The sequence below is a fragment of the Echeneis naucrates genome, chromosome 11, assembly GCF_900963305.1.
Source record: "Echeneis naucrates chromosome 11, fEcheNa1.1, whole genome shotgun sequence".
NCBI lineage: Eukaryota > Metazoa > Chordata > Actinopteri > Carangiformes > Echeneidae > Echeneis > Echeneis naucrates.
In genome coordinates this window covers 5,335,941-5,354,010 of record NC_042521.1, presented here as the reverse complement: position 1 = coordinate 5,354,010, position 18,070 = coordinate 5,335,941, and the positions used below count along the sequence as shown (strand labels likewise).

General features: G+C 42.1%; 1 protein-coding gene across 1 annotated transcript in view; it reads left to right on the top strand.

Annotated features, from left to right (window-relative positions):
- med30 (mediator complex subunit 30) overlaps nt 1–18,070 on the top strand; it is a 29,367-nt gene that overhangs the window by 2,499 nt on the left and 8,798 nt on the right. The window contains exons 3-4 of the mRNA XM_029513603.1: nt 216–374; nt 5,608–5,715. Of these exons, the coding sequence (XP_029369463.1) occupies nt 216–374; nt 5,608–5,715 (267 nt within the window). The remainder of the gene's footprint in view (nt 1–215; nt 375–5,607; nt 5,716–18,070) is intronic.

The window sequence follows — 18,070 nt, the reverse complement described above, 5'->3', positions numbered from 1 at the left end:
TGCCACAAACTTATAAAGCACTTCCACTGTAGCCTGTTTCTCTCACACACTTTCTTCACACTTTCTTCAATGAAAGAGCACGTAATGTGCTTTAGTTGGATGATTTCAACAGAGACTTTGTAGTGCTTTTGGCAGTGGGGATCAATGGCTGTTGTTTTTTATTAGCACTAACAATCTTGTACTTAATTCGACATTTCCCCTGTGTTGCTGCTCAGCTGCCTAATGGAGTCACCTACCACCCCAACACCCACCAGGACAGGCTGGGAAAACTCCAGGAGCACTTACGCATGCTCTCAGTGCTTTTCCGCAAACTACGCCTTGTCTACGACAAATGTAGCGAGAACTGCGCTGGGCTGGACCCAATACCACCAGAGGTGAGCGTCAATATGCAAAAGAAAGATGCTGAAACTGTCTGGTTAGAATTTGTGTGAGCTGCTTGGGCCTGTTTGAATCAATGTAGTGTTTTTAACCAACTTTGTCCTCAGCATAAGATCTTATTGACAAGTGTGTGTTGTAAGCAATGCTCACATCTGGCTCTGTTGGCAGGTGACACCTGTTATGTACGATAACCCATCCTTCATACAGAAGAAGTGGTTGTAGAGTACGGCAGCTGGGATGTGGCAATTTAGGGAGCAATTGTGATCAAGTTGATTCACTTTGTCATCTCAAAATGGGGAAAGTTGCTTGGTGCATCATTGCAAGTTTGTGTTCTTCATTATGCTGCCAGGTTGATGATTTGCTTTGCAGACAGTTGGTGTCAGAGTTTTGACTTGTACTAGAGACTGCAGATTGATGTTGTCCTTTACATTTTCATCACATCAACTGAATTCAGTCAAACATCACCATAACTATCATTATTTCAGTCTCATTCAGGAACACTCTCAGCCTCCACATTGAACCTGAGTTGGACACAGGGCTAGAAAATACTGAGCATACTAAGCAAACACATTTTTTTTTTAAATAATCATCACCTTGAAAGATTACCCCTTTTTAATTTGAGTGAGGATGTTGGATGCTGCTTGTTCATTTGGCGCTTTCTTACATGTATTTCTCATTTTCAGAAAAATTCAACATTGTTTTCCTTTTTACGCCTTACATGCACATATGAGAAATACAACATTTACTCTGTCAGTTTAGATACCAAAAAGAAAACCCCTCTCAACTCGATTATGAGCTAACACAAGTATTTTTTTTTTTTTTTTTTTTTTTTTTTTGAAGAACCAAGAATCACGTTTTGTCTTTGTTGATGTGAAAACATCAGATTTCACTCTTCACCCACGGCTTCTAACACTCTACTTCCATCACACTTGGTTTTGTGGTTCGGTGACTTTTGAGATGAGGCTCGGTTTGTCTGGTTAACAGCCTGCTGTGCTGTTGCTTCTGCATTGCTCCTGCGTTGCTCTGTGTACAGTGATACAGCTAAAGATAACCTGCAGTAATTCCACTGGTGAAATGCAAGCAGACTGAGGCCATTTTTGTGTGTCATGTATCAACTTATTGATATAATACATAAACACACCAACCTTGTCAGTACGCATCCCTGTTCGGACCTGACGTTAACATTTGTCTTCAGTGATCTGATCACAAGTGATCATCTTATAAATGTCAGTTCGCTCCCGGCTTTAAAATGCATCTTCACATGCACATTGAGTGACCACATCCTACTGTCCCACTTTACATGCAAATAAACTGGCATGTGATTTTGTATTAGCCAATAAGACTGACCAGCCCGTTGTCAATGTGGTTTTGTGCATGTCTACGTGAGGGAAGTGGTGCTACAAAGGGTTTGTGCGAATTATTTTAACTTTGGCAGAGGATGTCAGACAAGTTGACGGCCCTTCAATGTGGCCCAGGATGCATTAGCATTCACACTGCTAAAAGAATGTGACCCAGAACACCTCTGAATGCGGCCTGAGTGATCGAATCCCAAATGGATGCTGAATGTGTTTTGGATGCGTATTTAGAGCTGTCTACTTGTGATCGAATCACCAGAGACAAGTTAAGGCCAGGCGTGAGCAGGGCCTATGTGATTCTCATGATTTTTCTCTGTGCTTCATAGCCCAGTTTTTCTAACAAACTTCCTGCTAAATTAGGATTCTCTTAGTTTAAAGGAAGTAGGCCATTGTTACTGCTCACACAAACACATACACGTACAAACAAACACACAGGCGCACAGAGACACAGACACACACAGACTTTGCTGCACATATAAATGTACGTCTTTACCCTTGGGCACTCTTATCTTACCAACTCCCTCTAGGTCTGTCTTTTCTCTGCCTGCAGCAGCTTCATTGGCCGCTTCAGGTGAGTCTCCAGAGTCTCTTTACTGCCTGTTATGGTCACCATCCACAGTCACCAGGCACTCCATCGCCGCCTGCCAGCCAGCACACATGCATGTGCACAGTAGTAGCTGTTCCTTCACACAAAATATATTCAGTGCACTGTAGCATGTCACAAAGGAATTTTTATCAACACACAAGTGCACTTATTCAAACATTCACATGTAGAAACACACACAGCCACACACTGGCTCACTGGGCATGTACTGTGTGTGAGGCTCCATGCAGGGCTACAGCTAGGCTATCCACCACTGTTTGATTGGATTTATAACTGCGGCAGTCCCTTCCCAATTTCTGCAGATTGGCTTGCAGCTAATCTCTCTCACCAGACTCCTACTGAGGATAAAGGAGGATGTGGGTGGAGACCAGTCTTAAATTGGAACACATTTTTGATGGCTGCCGCCATGTAGATTTTCCACATTGAATAATACAGTTGCTCGGCAGCGTTTTGATGGATCTAGCTACTGGTTGTTCAGAATGGCTCTCGTCGTCGACCCTAAATCAAGTTTGATGAGGGGCTCTTTGACATTTTCCTTTGCTGTAATGGTGTAAATCCTCATTATACCATCTACCTACCCCCCCCCCCCCCCCCCCCCCCCCCCCCCACACACACACAGTTTTTTCCAGCTTATGTAAATGCTTATTTGTTTCCCCTTGCGGCAGAGGCCCAGTCCACTGCTGACCAGCCAATAGCTCAACTCGCCATGTTTGTCTGGGGCTGAGGGTTGTTGTTTTTGGCCCCATCCTGCACCCCATTTATCATCCGGCAGAATTCAGGTGCCCGCCTGACAGCCACGCACTATTGGCTACCCGAAAACAGGAAGTGGAATCAATGACTCGGCGAGTGTGACCTCATTGCAGGGTAATTAGCAACAGACCCATTTAATGAACAGCTGGACCAAATGCACACGTCAGCTCTTTCTACTTTGTCTCTCCAGCTGTTGTTTGTTGTAATCCAGTTGCAGCTCTCTCCTCCCTCTCTTCCTCAAGCTCAAACACTTTTTCCAATTTCAGTTTTTTCTTTTTTTTTTTTGTGGCTTGAAATGAGCTCTCTCCATTACTTTCTATTCCAGCCCAAGTCCTCACCTTGGCTTCATTTCCTCTTCTTTGTGTTCAGCGTTTCTACTGTAATTTCCATTTTTCCTAATTTCTTAATTTCTCATTTCCGTACTTGAATAGTAATGCCATTTTATTTCCCTCTCCCCTTAAACCTTCACCCCTCTATATTTTTTTTTATTATTTTGTTGTCTTTTTTTACTCTTTTCCTTTCGAGTGCGGCAACCTGGAAATCTTCATTAGCCAATTTTTCTCTCTTCGGGCAGGAAACCACATCCATCTTTCTGTGGAAAAAGGCAGGGACTATGAGTCACACATGCAGGCGCACACACTACATGCCTTCATGTGCACCCACCCACCCACACACACACTCACACACACAATAGTCTTCGAACCATCTTTCCCACCCTATTCGGCACATTTCTTTTTTTCCCCCACATGCTGCCAAAATCAACCCAGCTACCTTTAAAATTTGATATGTCACTGGCTTTGGTCTGAAATTATCTAATGAAAAAACTTGCTTCTTTTCCTACTTTAAAGTTTTCCTGAGCCAGAGACAAGCTCGTAGCTTGTCTGATATAATATCCTGCACATATCCCTGCTGTCTTTTCTCCCTCCAAGAGTCAGAGTTAACAGTTTGGCATGGAGCTCTGCCTGGAAACTGACAGGAGCACAGAAAGTTTCCACATTCTTACATCTGTTTCTTTGTCTTCATATTTACATTTCCAGCATTCTCTCATCCATTTTTCACCTCTTTCTGTCTTTTTCTCCTCCAACCTGTTCCCCTGCCCCCATCTCCATGTGGTCTTTCCCTCTCTTGTAATTTGTTTGACTACATTTCTGTCCGTCTCCCTTTATTTATTTTCTTTCGTACTCCTTTCGTCTTCGTGTTGACCAGCTCCAGCCGTACACCAGCAGGTCATTGCTTCCAGATGAAGCAGCTTTCTTAAATCATTGTCTACGGTCTGCACGGCCTCCGGTCCAGCTGCACCACCTCAGGTCAGACGCAGAAGAACCTCAAGACTCACAGAATTTAGATTAGCATTGTGCCAAGTCATTATTGGAGGATGGTGTATTTTCCCATTGTATGGCAGTTTTTATTGGCTTCTGGTTGTTTGGAGAGACTCTTACCTTGTCTGTGTTTGTGATCTTGTCTGGTATGATGGTTTTTGTTTTGAAAAGGAAACTTTGGAGATTGTAGTTTTTGGAGATGCTAGTTACAACAGGAACATCTTGCCTCCCATATAATAAACTGCTGTATCTTTTATCTTTTTAGCTGAGAAAATGGCTCAGTAGATTCAGAGACAGGGAAACTATAATATTGACTTTATGTCAACATAAGTGACTGTATTTCCTGGAGCTGCTGTAGAAAAGTGCAGACATATGACTACATTTACACAATGAGAGTGTCGGAACAGTATGTTCTCAGGATATTCAGACATTACTCACTGTTTGACTGCAGCAAGCCTCCTGCTGTCCTCCTCTCTGGGGTGGACAGCAGGGGGCAGTGTGACGCAAAGCAGCCCGCACTGACCCTCAGGAACGCAGCTTCGCCTGAAGGCTAATGCACACCAGCCTCACTGTAGTGTCAAGCAGACAAGGTCGTGCACACAGAGTGTTTAAAAATGAATTAATCTCCCACTCACTTTCTATCTGTCTCTCTCTGTCCTTTCTCTCTCGTCGTTGAAGAGACGAGTGAGACTCTGCCTGTGTTCAGGAGCTTACACAGAATCCCCATTTTCACAACTTCATGGGAGCAAGATTATGGGACAACACGAGAATATCTTGAATGTGGCTTAGCTCTTGAAGGTTGAGATGGCAAATATGCATATAATTCTGACCTGTAACTGCACTCAGCGGGCAGGACAGATCTCCTGCTGAAGAATGTGGATATGCACTGTAGAGCTTATGGTATTTTCACACCATTAACTGAAAAAGAGGAAAGAAGCACATATAAAAAGTGCATCAGTGAGTGAGTTTCATCCCAGAATATGACCCAAGAAGATTGTGATTGTAAAAATAATGATATTTTTTGGTGAAGGAAACTCTTCCTTCCTAAACACAGTGTCGCTTCTGTATGGTGGCACCGCTGTAAGTGACTTAAGGGTCTCTCATTCAGACGAATATGTCAGCATTTTGAAAATGATCTTCATGCAGTTATGTCTCTTACAGTAAATAAGATGCTCCAATTTCTGTTTGCTGTCGCCTCCAGCAACTGATACCCTTTGTGGAAGATGACAGCTCCAAACACGAAGACCGCTCAGCCGGCCAGAACCGCCCCGCCACCGAGGAGAGGAGAGAAATCCTGGAGGTCAACAAGGTACGGTCTGCTATATCTCAATAGTGCAACACTAACGACTTTGAAACAACTTTGACTCTCAGCCATAATAATGTCATAATGCCTCAAGACATTTTAAATCATATTACATTATTTGAAATTAATGCAAAACATCTGATCCAATATCATACTTAAGACAAGTAATAATAATCAGATCTGGAAATCATTGCAGATTAGTGATTTTATTTGTCATCTTTAAAGCAACTGATCACTGACTTTCCATCATTGAGAAAACAAGCTATAAGATGAAGGCTTGCTCAAAACCAAATTAAAGACTTTGCACTTAATAAACATTGCTGTTTGTGATTTAAGGTGGTATTAAATTATATTTTCTGGGGAGTAGATATATGTATAACATACACTGTAAAATATTGTCTAGTTTGTAACCTCTGCTGTATCCCGCTTCCATACGAGTTAAATATCTAGTATGCAGTCTAAATTTGTAATCTGACGAAGTCCTTAACTTGACTGATTCGCTCTCTCTGCTGGAGGCAGAGTTGGATAACTCTTACTTGTCTCTCTCTCAGATAGTGATGCCTATGCAAGCATAGACTAATCTGGTGTATTGAGATGGCATCACTGCTGATGCAGACGCACACCAGAACATACTGGCAATTGGTAATACACAGGAATGTCACTATGGATCGTGCAACACTGGTATTCGCTCTTTTGGGACAGGCCTACATGATACAAACTATACCAGCCAAAGCTATGTCTGTGTTGATGATGCAGTTGTATTTAATTCTTTGACCAATGGTCTTCAGCACAGACTGGAGGAGTTTGAGGTTGACTGTGGAGCTGTTTGGATGGATCAGTGCCTGAAAATCTAAGGTGATAGCAGTTTACCAGAAAACTCTTGTATTAGCCCCATCAAGGTGCTGCCTCAAGCGAAGGCGTTCAAATAGCTTGGCTTTTTGTTTAAAAATTGTAGTTACAATGAAGTGGGAGATCCAAATCCAGACTGGTGTGATGGCAGCGTTTTTGGGATGCTGTACTGGACATTTGTGTTGTAAAAAGAACAAAATAGGAGCCCAAAGGTGAAACTCAAAATTTACAAGTTGTGTTGTCGGCCACGTTGTAAAATAGCAGGAATGACTGACTTTGCGTCGCCAGGAAGCTTAAAAAGATAATGAAATAAACTAATGAGCAACATTTAAGCATGTTTTTCAAATGACATAAAAGGATTAGCTTTTCAAGCAATTTCAAGTGTCAGACATCAAACATACCTGAGAGCTTTTTCAAATTTATTCACAGTCAGATGTGTTTTTGCCCACCTCTGATAGAGATACTGTTTTATGACACTCTGGAGTGCAGAGCAGAGAGCTTTTCTTCAGACTGACACAAGATATTGTCAGTCAATGTCTTGAAAGTTTGTTGTAGAAAGACTCAAGCATGAGTCATGGCTTAGTTCAAATGCTGCAGACAAAGAAAGGTACATTCTAGTATGGAGATTCACACAAAGATGGTCCCTCGGATTTAATAAAGTAGAACCATAAATAATTACTGTGATGAGGCTGCAGGAGAATGAAAATCTCCACACTGCCAGAAGTTTCAACATTGCATTTCCTGTGGCTGCTTCACAATAAGTCTGAAAGCTTTTAATAGGAAGCAGCAGCAGTTGAAAGCTTTGGCGAGCATTAGTGAACAGTTGTTATCATGGGGATGCCAATACAAACAGTGAGGCTTGATTGAATGCAGAGGAGAAATGGCAATACCTGCCCCTTAAAACAAAATCTACAATACATACGGGTAATTGCTGAAAGTAAATACACCGAATGTCTGCTATGGAAAAGTGTTGTTGAATGCGCTAAATCAGCTTTGAGTTCATGATGTTTTTCAGGATTTTAGCTAGTTATATTGCAAGATGCCTTTACTTCCTGTATCCATCATTTCAAACTAAAAGCCCTCCTCAGACGTCAGACTCGTTACACTTACAAACCCTATTTCTTTATTTGGTTTTCGCTATCATGGATTATTTTTGTGCTCAGGATTAAGTTAAGTAAAACATGATGTGCAAATGTTTTGTTGATAAAACCTCGATCCTGCAGAGATGCAGGTGAGGCAAAACAGCTAGCAGCCATGAATAAAATCTCCCAACAGTTGTCATAGCTCTCCAGATTACAGTAGTTATGGACATGGCATGGCAGTGGTTCAGGTAAAAGATATGCATTATTCAGCTGGCCTTTTGAGTTTGCTTCATCTGTCATGGATTTGTTGTGTTTGTGTACATGTGTATGTGCGTGTATATTGAGTGAGAGCAGGAGAAAGAGCTTTTCTTCATCTTTCAGAAAGACAAGACTGTATTTACGTTTGCTCTGGCTCATGCTCTCAGCGTTTGTGCGTGCAGGCTGTAGCTCTTTCTTCTCTTTGTACATGTGTTGTGCTGGTGCAGTACAGATTGTGCATGCCAAGCCGTTTCAGTGTTTGTTGCAACGATAATGGTCCAAGGTCAGGATTGTCTGCAGCAGAGATGAGAATTGGTTATTTTTAAGAGCTCAGCACAGCTCCCCTGGCTGCTTTTAAATGTTAACACTACAGTAAAACATTGCAGTGAACCCTGCGCTCAGCAGCACTCAACACCATCCAAAACAAAGAGCGTCTCCTTTTCACACAAAGCCACGCAGAGAGTATGGTAAAAGCCTGCTGATACTGTGATGGATAAATAACCAAGTGCTTACTCCCATACTTTGAACGCAGTACTGGACTAATAACAAACAGAAAAACAAGTCAGAAATGTTATCTCCTTTCCTCAGTTTTCTCTTTGAGTGCCAGTGACAGCACATCAAAAAGTGAGCAATTTTGTCCTATTAGAGACCTGTGTATGGAAGTGATAAATAACCTTGTTTATGATCTGACCTTCCCCCTATGGAAAGCATTAGCATGCAAATTGAGTTCTGTCAAATGATCTGAGCATATTGAGATGGAGAAGACATGCTACCGTAATACGCCAAGAGGGAAGCTTTTCTTCCCTTAATACATACAGTGGCAAACACCTTATTATATAGTGTATATAAAAAAAACAGTCTTACAGTTTATAGTGAGAAGTAGGTATGTTTAATTTATTAAAAAGTGAGATGTGTCCTACTCTAAATGCATACAAAATTTCTGTAAAGGCTGTAATGATGTTGATTCCCAGCCATGCCACAATTGTGCCTAAAATCTAAGCATAAAATCTTTTTCAAACTAGTCTGCTTGTCTTTATCTGCATCTTTCTAATTACTCTTGATGTAATAACAGGAAAATTTAAAAGATGATTAATAACTTTGACAGCAACTACTGCTGAGCAGACACATCCTGTAAACAGCATAATTTATCACTTATGTTTGATTGAGGCATTTTAAAAACAAAATTTAAATCCTATGCACATTTTAACGCATCAGGCATGTTTAATGATATATCAGTCTATAAATGAATTTTATGTAGTAAGTTAATTTATGATTTCACTGCTCACTTTGCTTGTGAATAAAGAAAATGCATATTATCTTCAGTGAAACACTTTGTGCGGCCAAGACTGTGTTTCTTGGCACAGTCTTTCTACCTGTACAGTAAATCTGTGTTGAAAGCAATTGTGCATACACGGGCCTGTATGCGTGCCAGGGTTAATAAAATGGCGATAGTAGTTCCGCATGTGTTCAGAAATCCCTCCTGTCAGCTTAAAAGTCTCTATTGAAAAAAAGTAACAAAGACTATGAACAGATTTGTGGGCCAAAAGGCTGGTGTTCTGAGTTGAACTGTATCGCCCACCTTTGTCAGAACATGCTTTGTGCTTTGGCTGAATGGTTACAGCAAAAATAAACATAAAATATTGTACAGTATTTTTGACTAGCAACGTATACATGTTCAGGATTGTCTGAGGGGTTTTTGAAGCCAAATTATTGCTTCACGACTGACGCCTTGTTACCTCTGCTGTGAGGATTGAGCGCGACCAAAATATTAGCATTTGGTGTGTTGAGCCAGCTGAAACAAGCCCCATGCATTTAACATGGGGAGTATTCTGTTCTGCTGTATGATCTGATACGTTTTTCATTGAGGAGATCTAACTTGAAATGTTGTGGTGCTGTTGTTTTTTTTTTTTTGTGTGATATGAGCAGTATTTTATATTGTTAAATCTCAGCCTGACCCACTAAAATCTGAACCTGGTAGAAACACACATTTCCAATCTGGCTCTGTGATTCGCAGTGTATGCCTCGTGCATTTGCAACATATTTAGCTGTTTGCTTTTTGCCCGGGCTGCCCAGCTGCACATTAAGGCAGCAGTAAGGACAGCAAGCTTTGGGGAGTTAAAGCAGTTAGTCTGATGAGCAGAGCAGAGATACAGTGGGACAGAGAAAGCAGATGTTTGTGCCCTGGCTACATCTGCTGCAGGCACTCCAGCCAGATAGAATAGACCCGGGTTAGGGGTGAGAGGGGGAGGCCTGGGAGGAGCACGTGGTGGCAGGAAAGAGAGAGTAAATGGATAGAAAGAGAAGAGATATTACAATAAAAAAAAAAAAATAAAAAAAGTACATAGTACATAGAGTGAACGCTGAAATATTTGTGATGTATGGGGGAAAAAAAGGAGAGAAAGATGGAAAGAAGGTTTTCTTGTGAGTGAAGGGTAAGAAAGAAATGGGCTCCTCAGGTGGGGAAGGCGTTTGAAGATGGATGGATGACCAGACAGATAGCTTTGTTGTCAGGGAAGGTAGGCGTGTGAAGTGGAGGGTAAAGGACGAAGGAACACCGAGACAAACAAACAGGCAGCAAAATGCAAATAAAAAAAAAAAAGCAACGAACATTTGTGTGGTGTTTTTGAAACAAATGAAAGTGCTCATAGCAGCAGCAGCGGTGGCAGAGGCAGCGAGCAAAGGGCCCCTTGATGTATAGGAGAGAAGAGGCAGGTAAAAGATTGATGAAAGAATGGATTGAAAGATATGTAGACAGCTGTGGATTGTCAGAGTTAAGCCGTTCCCATTCAGATAGGGTCTTCAAAAGGAATAACAGATGACTGATGAAATTCAGCTGCAGCAGGGAAAATAGGATGCCTTCTTTAACGGGATCCTGTGAGAGAGAAGATTGATGCATAAGTGAAAAGATAAGTCCGAGCATGCTTCAAACTCTCCGGCTGATATGTCACACTGCTTTAGGATTGCCAGCCTTGTATTTCCCCTAGAAAGGCTGAAAGTAGATCCCCCCCCCCGACAAGATGACATCTATCAAAATTTAAATTCACTCACTGTTGTAAATAATGAACAATGATATAATGCATCTTCATGGCGAAGGGTGATGGGTAGAATGATAAAATGGCGGAGTAATAGGATTTTAAATCCACGGTTCAGGGTTTGTATAGTCTGAGGAAAATAACCTTGGAACAGGCACCACCCTTGTTACCGTTCGACAGAAGAGAGCCGTTGAATTGTATGTTCTGTGCTCACTAGATTGACTAATGCAAAGTATCTGTGCTGGCTAGCCCTAAATATAAGTGCTGTCCAATCCCCGCCTAATCCCCCATCTACAGCCCTGTCCAGAGACCTGATTCTGATAGAGACTGCAGCAAAATATTGACTTTGCTTCTGTGACGTTAGCCCAAAGGACGTAGTGGAGCCGTGTATTTGTATTAAATGCTTGCCCTTTTTCATCTTTCCACAATTGCTAGATCCAAATTTGCTTTTGAGAGCTGTGGAGCTGAGTTTGAACAAAGAGGGAACCACCAGAACTGCCACTGATATCCTGAGAGACCCGTCCATTAGGGCAAACGTGATTAAAACCGCTCGTCTCTCAGGGTTAATATCCCTCTAATAGAAGAGTAACCTTTGAAAATGCTACAAAGACTCTGATTAGACCTAGTGAAATTAGCTAGTGAGACTCTAACCTGTTGTAGAAGCACACTATTGATTGTTGAGCAGTAATTGGGGAGCTTCCTATTTACATCAGGGCCACAACAAGGGATAGATTAATCTGCTGATTGTTTCCTACTTCAGAAAAAATTAAGAACAAAAACAATTCTGATCAATCTGATCCCTGGAAAACTGAGAAAATAAACACATATTCTCATCACAAAACTGGAATGAATGATTAGAATTTATCTTTAATAATTGTGGTCTTGCAGTTTTCACTTTTGTTGATTGACCTAACAAATAATCGCCTTCTCAGTTCAGCTCCTGTTGGTCAGGTTTCATATCAAACTGAATTATGAGGAACTCATCATGCGATAATGTGGATGAATAGCCATGTCCGTCCATTGCTGTTATCCAGATGTCAGAATTGGGTGCATTGTGGAGCTGCTGGTGCAGAAAAAAAGAAGACCAGAAACCCTTTCACATAATTTAACAGGGGCCTTGCAGTCTCCATCACATCACACAATTTATATTTTAGTCCGTGGTTAAGTCACATGCGTAATGTCAAGGTAATGACCAGAAAGGTGGTGACCCTCCCTCGGATTAGTCGTCCCCACGCCTCATATGTTCCCCTGTGACCCCAGCCAAAGCCTGAAACCCACTCTGGTAGCTGTCACTGTTGCACAGGTAGTAAAAATCAGAGATGGGTGGAGTGGTAGTAGAAGGGGGATGACTAGAGCAGCGGCAGATAAATGACTCCTCCATGGTAATGTCTGGCTGCTTTATGAGGCATCCTGGCGGTGAGTGATAGCCTGGCTCTCGTTATCTGTCGATTGGGGTAATAGCTGTTTGTCGGAGTCTGGCTGACGGATGGTGATGCAATCTGCCCACCATTGGAAGGGGTTTGCAGAGGGGGGCATTACTCCCATCACTCTCCGCAAGTGTCTTTACAGGGGAGCATGTTGTATGTGACATTATAGATTTGAATTTAAGTGTTCTTGAATGTGTATGGTCTCCCAGCGTAGGTGTGCCTTTTTGTCTGAGTCGGCTTCGCAGCAGCCTAATGTCTCTTCGACTCACCGTCACACATGCAGTATGTAATGAGTTGTAGTCAATGCAAATGCAAAGTGCGTGTATGAAGAACTTAAGTTTATTTGAGCATGTGTGAAAGTCAACAGTGTTTGCATAAATGTTGAAGATGCATTAGGCATAATTCATTGGTGCCTAATGGGTTGCGATTGCTCAATCTCTGTGCAGCAGACCTCTGGTGCCGTAGAATGTGATAGTGCATATCAATCGAGGATCCCCAATCATCCACACTGTTTCTGTTCCAATAAAAAAAGACTAAAATCTGTGGCACCCAAGTGACCACAAATTACCGCCCTAATGAATATCCTACATTTCTGGTCACATGCCAATTAATGGAGGAAAACAAAGAATATGACAAATAAATTTGCCAGCTGAATTTCTGAGCGAGCGCTAATTTGGATGGATTTTTGTGTTTTGAGTGCCTTCCATTTTCACCAGCTGTCTGCAGCAAGGGCTGTCCAAATTGGTGGGAATCGGCCTTCCTTTCTGCCTGCCTGACTGACTGATTGGCTGACTGATTGACTGACTGGCTGGCTGTCTGTCTAGCTGAGTGACGGTGCATTTTGCAGCACGATGGAAGAATGATTCATCGCTGCTCCTCGGACTACTTGATAATCATTCCATCTGGGGCGTGGGACGGGCTGTCTTGTCATTGGCACATCACTCATCGTTTGTTCCCGCCGTACATCCCTTGCCTGTTTCATCTCTCCCTCCTTCTACCTATTCTGAAGGTCTTTGAGATAACCCCCCTCCTCCCCAAAGCAAAGGGGTGGGTGTGGGTGGGTGGGGGCTGGTAATGTTGGACCTGTGACATGGCAGACCCCCACCATACTCTGTACTGCACCTGCCCCCCTCCTGCCCTGCCCCATCCCTCTGCTGCAGCCTGCCACTCGCATTGCGTTTGATTTAATACCAGCCTAAGTGTGAATAAATTCCTGTCACAGCCCATTAAGGAGGCCTTGGAGAGATCTGGCCTCTTATTAATTCTCCACAGCTCCCCTCTCTCTCTCTCTCTCTCTCTCTCTCTCTCTCTCTTTCACTCCCCCCTTTAATTTACTATCTCTCCTACTCTGCTGCTGCTGCTGCTACTTTTCCCTCCTCACCCTCCTCATCCTCTCCCTTCCTCACTGTGCACTGCCTTGCTTTTCTAATACCCTGTTAATTACCACTTCTGTCCTCTTTATTCAAATGAGAAAGGGAGAAATTAAAAGGAAAGAGGATGTTTGTAATTTCAAATAGAAAAGCCATCTACTGTCTGGCTTTGCTCCTCTCCTCTCCTCTCCTCTCCTCTCCTCTCCAGACCTGAGTGAGCTAGCTGTCGTCTCAGCGTGTATAATGAATTCCAGTGGCACCGGCGGTTAGTTTTATCTGAAGAGCAGGCAGGGAGTCTGCCGAGGCCTGATGACAAACAAACGAAACCTCCTAACTGTAATAAAAATGGGAGAGAGGGACACAGCCTGGTTGGCGGATGCTCTTTCTGTGTCCCTTCCTGTCTCCCCTACCTTTCTCTCTCGCTCTCCCAGTGTTCCTCCCTTCTTTCTTTCCACTCACAAAGTCATAGTTACCCCCCTGCTGGGCTCCACTCCCTCTCCCCTCCTTCCTCCTTTTACTCTCCATATATTTCTCCTTCTTTTCCATCCTCACATCGCTCTCTTTCCAACTCAACAAGTATGTTCGAGCTCCAGAATTAGTAGGCTATGCACAGCAGGTGCTCGTACCTCTGTCTTGTTAGCAGCTTCATATGTGGCCCATTAGAGGCTGCCTGTATACCAAAGGCTTTTTAATTGTTTGCTTGGGTCAGAAGGGCAGTGTACCTGCAAAGCTCTTGTGGAGGAGAAATCAGAGGGTGTTTTTATTTATTTTATTTTTTTTTTTGAGAATACATATTTTCCCATCTATTTGTTGCATTTAGTGTCAAATTCAACCCTAATTCTATGTGATGCAGCATTTAAGGACTATGTAAGCAATTACAGTTACAACAATATTATTATTATTTTATTTCTTTATTTTTTTTTTTTGGTCATTATTGTTTAACCATGCAATGTTAAGGACTTCTGTTTAGATAAAAGAAAATTGATTTATTTTCCCAGCTCAGGGTGTGTTGTTGCTCGTCATTTGTTTAACAAGGGTAAAAGGTAAATCAAAGTTAGCTTTCTATTTTTCATATGCTTTTGCAACTGCTTTTAAGAGGTTAAATAAATATGAGGTACAGCCTTGCGCAGACATCAAACAGAAGCAAGTAAAAGACCAAGGGTTCCAGTAAAGAAAGATGTTTTTAATTTAGTTTCAAAGGAGCCTAGGCCTTTGGCACTCTCAGGTCATCATGCATCCATAGGGGGTAGAAATGACAAAACAGCGACCTGGTTTACATCAATAAAAAAAACAAAAAACAAACCTGTAAAGTTCTGCAGAATTTTCTACCGTTGGAGACGCTTTTTGTTTGGCAATTCTACATTTCAGAATAGGCACATACTGTACACCGCAATATATATTGTGAAATGCAATGTGGCTTTCTCTAAAGGTTAAAGCAGCATGGAATAAAAATTTAAGATAACCATCTGTTATCTTTCAAATTAGCTATACCGCTTATCCGTCAGGGCTGGCTCAGTCCCAGCTGAAATTGGGCAAAGGCGGGGAACACTCGACGAGGTTGCCAGTCAACCTTAGGGCCAACACATAGAGACAAACAAACATTAATGCTCACATTGAGACATGAACCAAACATGCATGTCCTTGGACTGGGGGAGGGAGCCAGAGTACCTGGAGGGAATCGAAGCAGGCGCAGGGAGAACATTCAGACTCCACAAGCAAATCAAAATTTGAAGCAAAGTGGTTATGTGTCAGAATTGCAGCTATAAAAGTTTCAGGGCAGTGCAATCGGCCCCCTGACACCCTGTACCAGACAAACCCAGGATTTAAAGAGGTTAGAGGACAGATTGGTATCCTGTTGGTCTGGATAAAGAGGCCTTTTGCTGTGTCTTTTAAATTGATTTTTAAACGATGGTCACTGACAAAATTCTAATTGTATGTTTTCAAACAAAATGGAGTAGATACAATTATTGTAGCAGGTGAGCAAATGCTTCTTCCTTTAGTTTTTAGTTGACTTTTCATGCCCACTGTTACGGGTTCCCATGTGATGGATAATGGCTGAAACCTAAGGGTTTGCACTCAGGGGGAATTGGTAGTAAATGTGGGGCAGTGGCTGTAGAAGTAGTGGAGCGTCTGACACAATCACCGTCTTCCTTCCTTCCTCCAGTCCAGGTCTCTGTTGAAGGGGTAGGGGTCTTTGGCTCCAAATCTCCAAGTCATTTATGTGCTACTTCCACCATTGCATTTTAACATGCTCCCCACAGTGTGTTTCGGCTCTGCTGCTGAGCATATTTATGAAATTTCAATCACTCTCACCAAAGCACATTGTGCGTGTCCTCCAGTTTTAACAAGCAAGTTGCAAACTCTTGCATCACATTACTTGCTTGTCCAGTGAAAACGATGCTGTCTCGACGTTGTTTCTGTTTCTTCTTTGTTAAAGTAGATAAATCTTTGCTATTATGCTTTTTCTTTTTTCTGTGCCTCTTTTGCTCTCTCCTTTTAGTTGCCTGTTGTAAAGTCAACAACTCTGCACCGATCAAAGGGAAAAAAAGCTTTTACATTTTGCTACTTCCAACCACTTTCCCATAAAATGAATACCTTCCTGTTGGCTGCCGTGTGCAGCAAAAGCAATGCAGATATTTGGCTTCAAAATGCTATCGCTGAAATTACAATCCAAACATTTTTTTTCTTGCGTCAAAATTTGACAAAAACTTCATCTCCTGGGTAGACCTTGAGAATTCATAGTGACTCCCAACATGCTGTAGTTTTGGCTGGCAATGGGTCGCTAACGGTTTTGTAGTCTACACGGTGGTTTAAGTTCACATTACACAGGTTTAGGATGCAGCATTCAGAAAAATATAGAAAGTAATATCAGAAACACCAGCAGCCTCTCTGGTTTGCATCGTAAGGGATGTGAATGGTCTGATAAGGTGCATTTGTTTTCAGATTTAGCTGTTGTCAGTTTTTCGTCAAAAGCCGATTGAGGATCTGCGCTGTGATTGCCAAAGGGCATGTTAGATCACCTGACAGCCGGCTATGGGTGTTTTGTTTTGTTTTGGGTTTTCTTTTTTTTTTTTTTTGCTTCAAATCCTGTCATCACTTCATCATTCTCCTTTTTATTTAGTAAAAAGGAAAGGCGCTTGCTCAGGTGCTGGCAGAAATGTTTATATTTGAACTTGAGAAACTGCCTTGTCTGTATCTGAAGTGTGTATTAGAGTTTTGATGAGGGCGAGGCACAAGCAACCTGTTTGTTCTCCATTCAACCTCAAGTCTTACTTGAGGTTGAAAAACACTTGATAAAGAAAAGCATCTCCTATGAGTGGACTGGAGGCTTTAAATTGGAATTGTCTTTCTTTTATCTTTTCAGAAATCTGTCTGCCTGTCTCCTTTACCTCTCCCCCGTACCCTTGCCTTCACTCTTAAAACAATAGAGGTAATTTGAACCAATATGACTTCATTGGAGAGGTGCCATAGGGGTGCTGAAACGCCTGAGTGAGTGATTGTACCAATTTAACACATCACTGAGTCACAACGTGTTTTTGACATCTGAAAAACTATAGTTGGCACCTGAAGAAAATTTTAATAAAGTCCCCCCCCCCCCTCTCAACGAATCCTTGAAGTATCTTGTTTACTGAGAGTGTGAGAGGATGTGTTCATCTCAGCTTCAGATGATACAAGCTCCTGACAGACATCTGAGAGAGATGAAAGAAAGATGTCCTGTCTGCTCTGAGATTGAGCCAGCGGGGCATCTTTTGCAAATGCTGGCCTCAAGCAGTCGGGGCTTATAGTGTGTGTGTGTGCAGGTGCACTGAACGTGCACAATCCATACCTACACTGCACGCTCATATGCCCCCACATTATCTGCTCAAGCCTACAGATCAGCTCTCCAAGCAAGCAAACCTTCAAGCAGCAGTCACACTCTGCAGCTCCTTTGTAAATCTCCTATACCTTCCTCTGCAGTCCCTGCCATAAGATTGTAAGTTAGCTGCGCATATGTCAAAAAGGAAGGGCCTCTAATTAAACAGCAAGAGCAGGAATCCTCAGCTCTGTGACAATGTTTAATGCTGACTGATATCGAGTTGAATCTCTTTATAACATGAGCCTCACTGACACTGCTGGTAGGTCACATATGTTGAGATATATGCAAATAGAAATTGTAATAGGGTAGCTATTTATAGAAATTTGATTTATGAAAGCCAACGAAAGGGTAACTCAGCGGTAAAATTGATATATTTCCATTCAGCTGTGTCCACTCCATCCTTGATTACATCCATTTTTAACAGAAGACAATCTATCCCATAATATGCGTCTACTTCTTAGTCCTTCGTTTTAAAAAGCTGACTTTT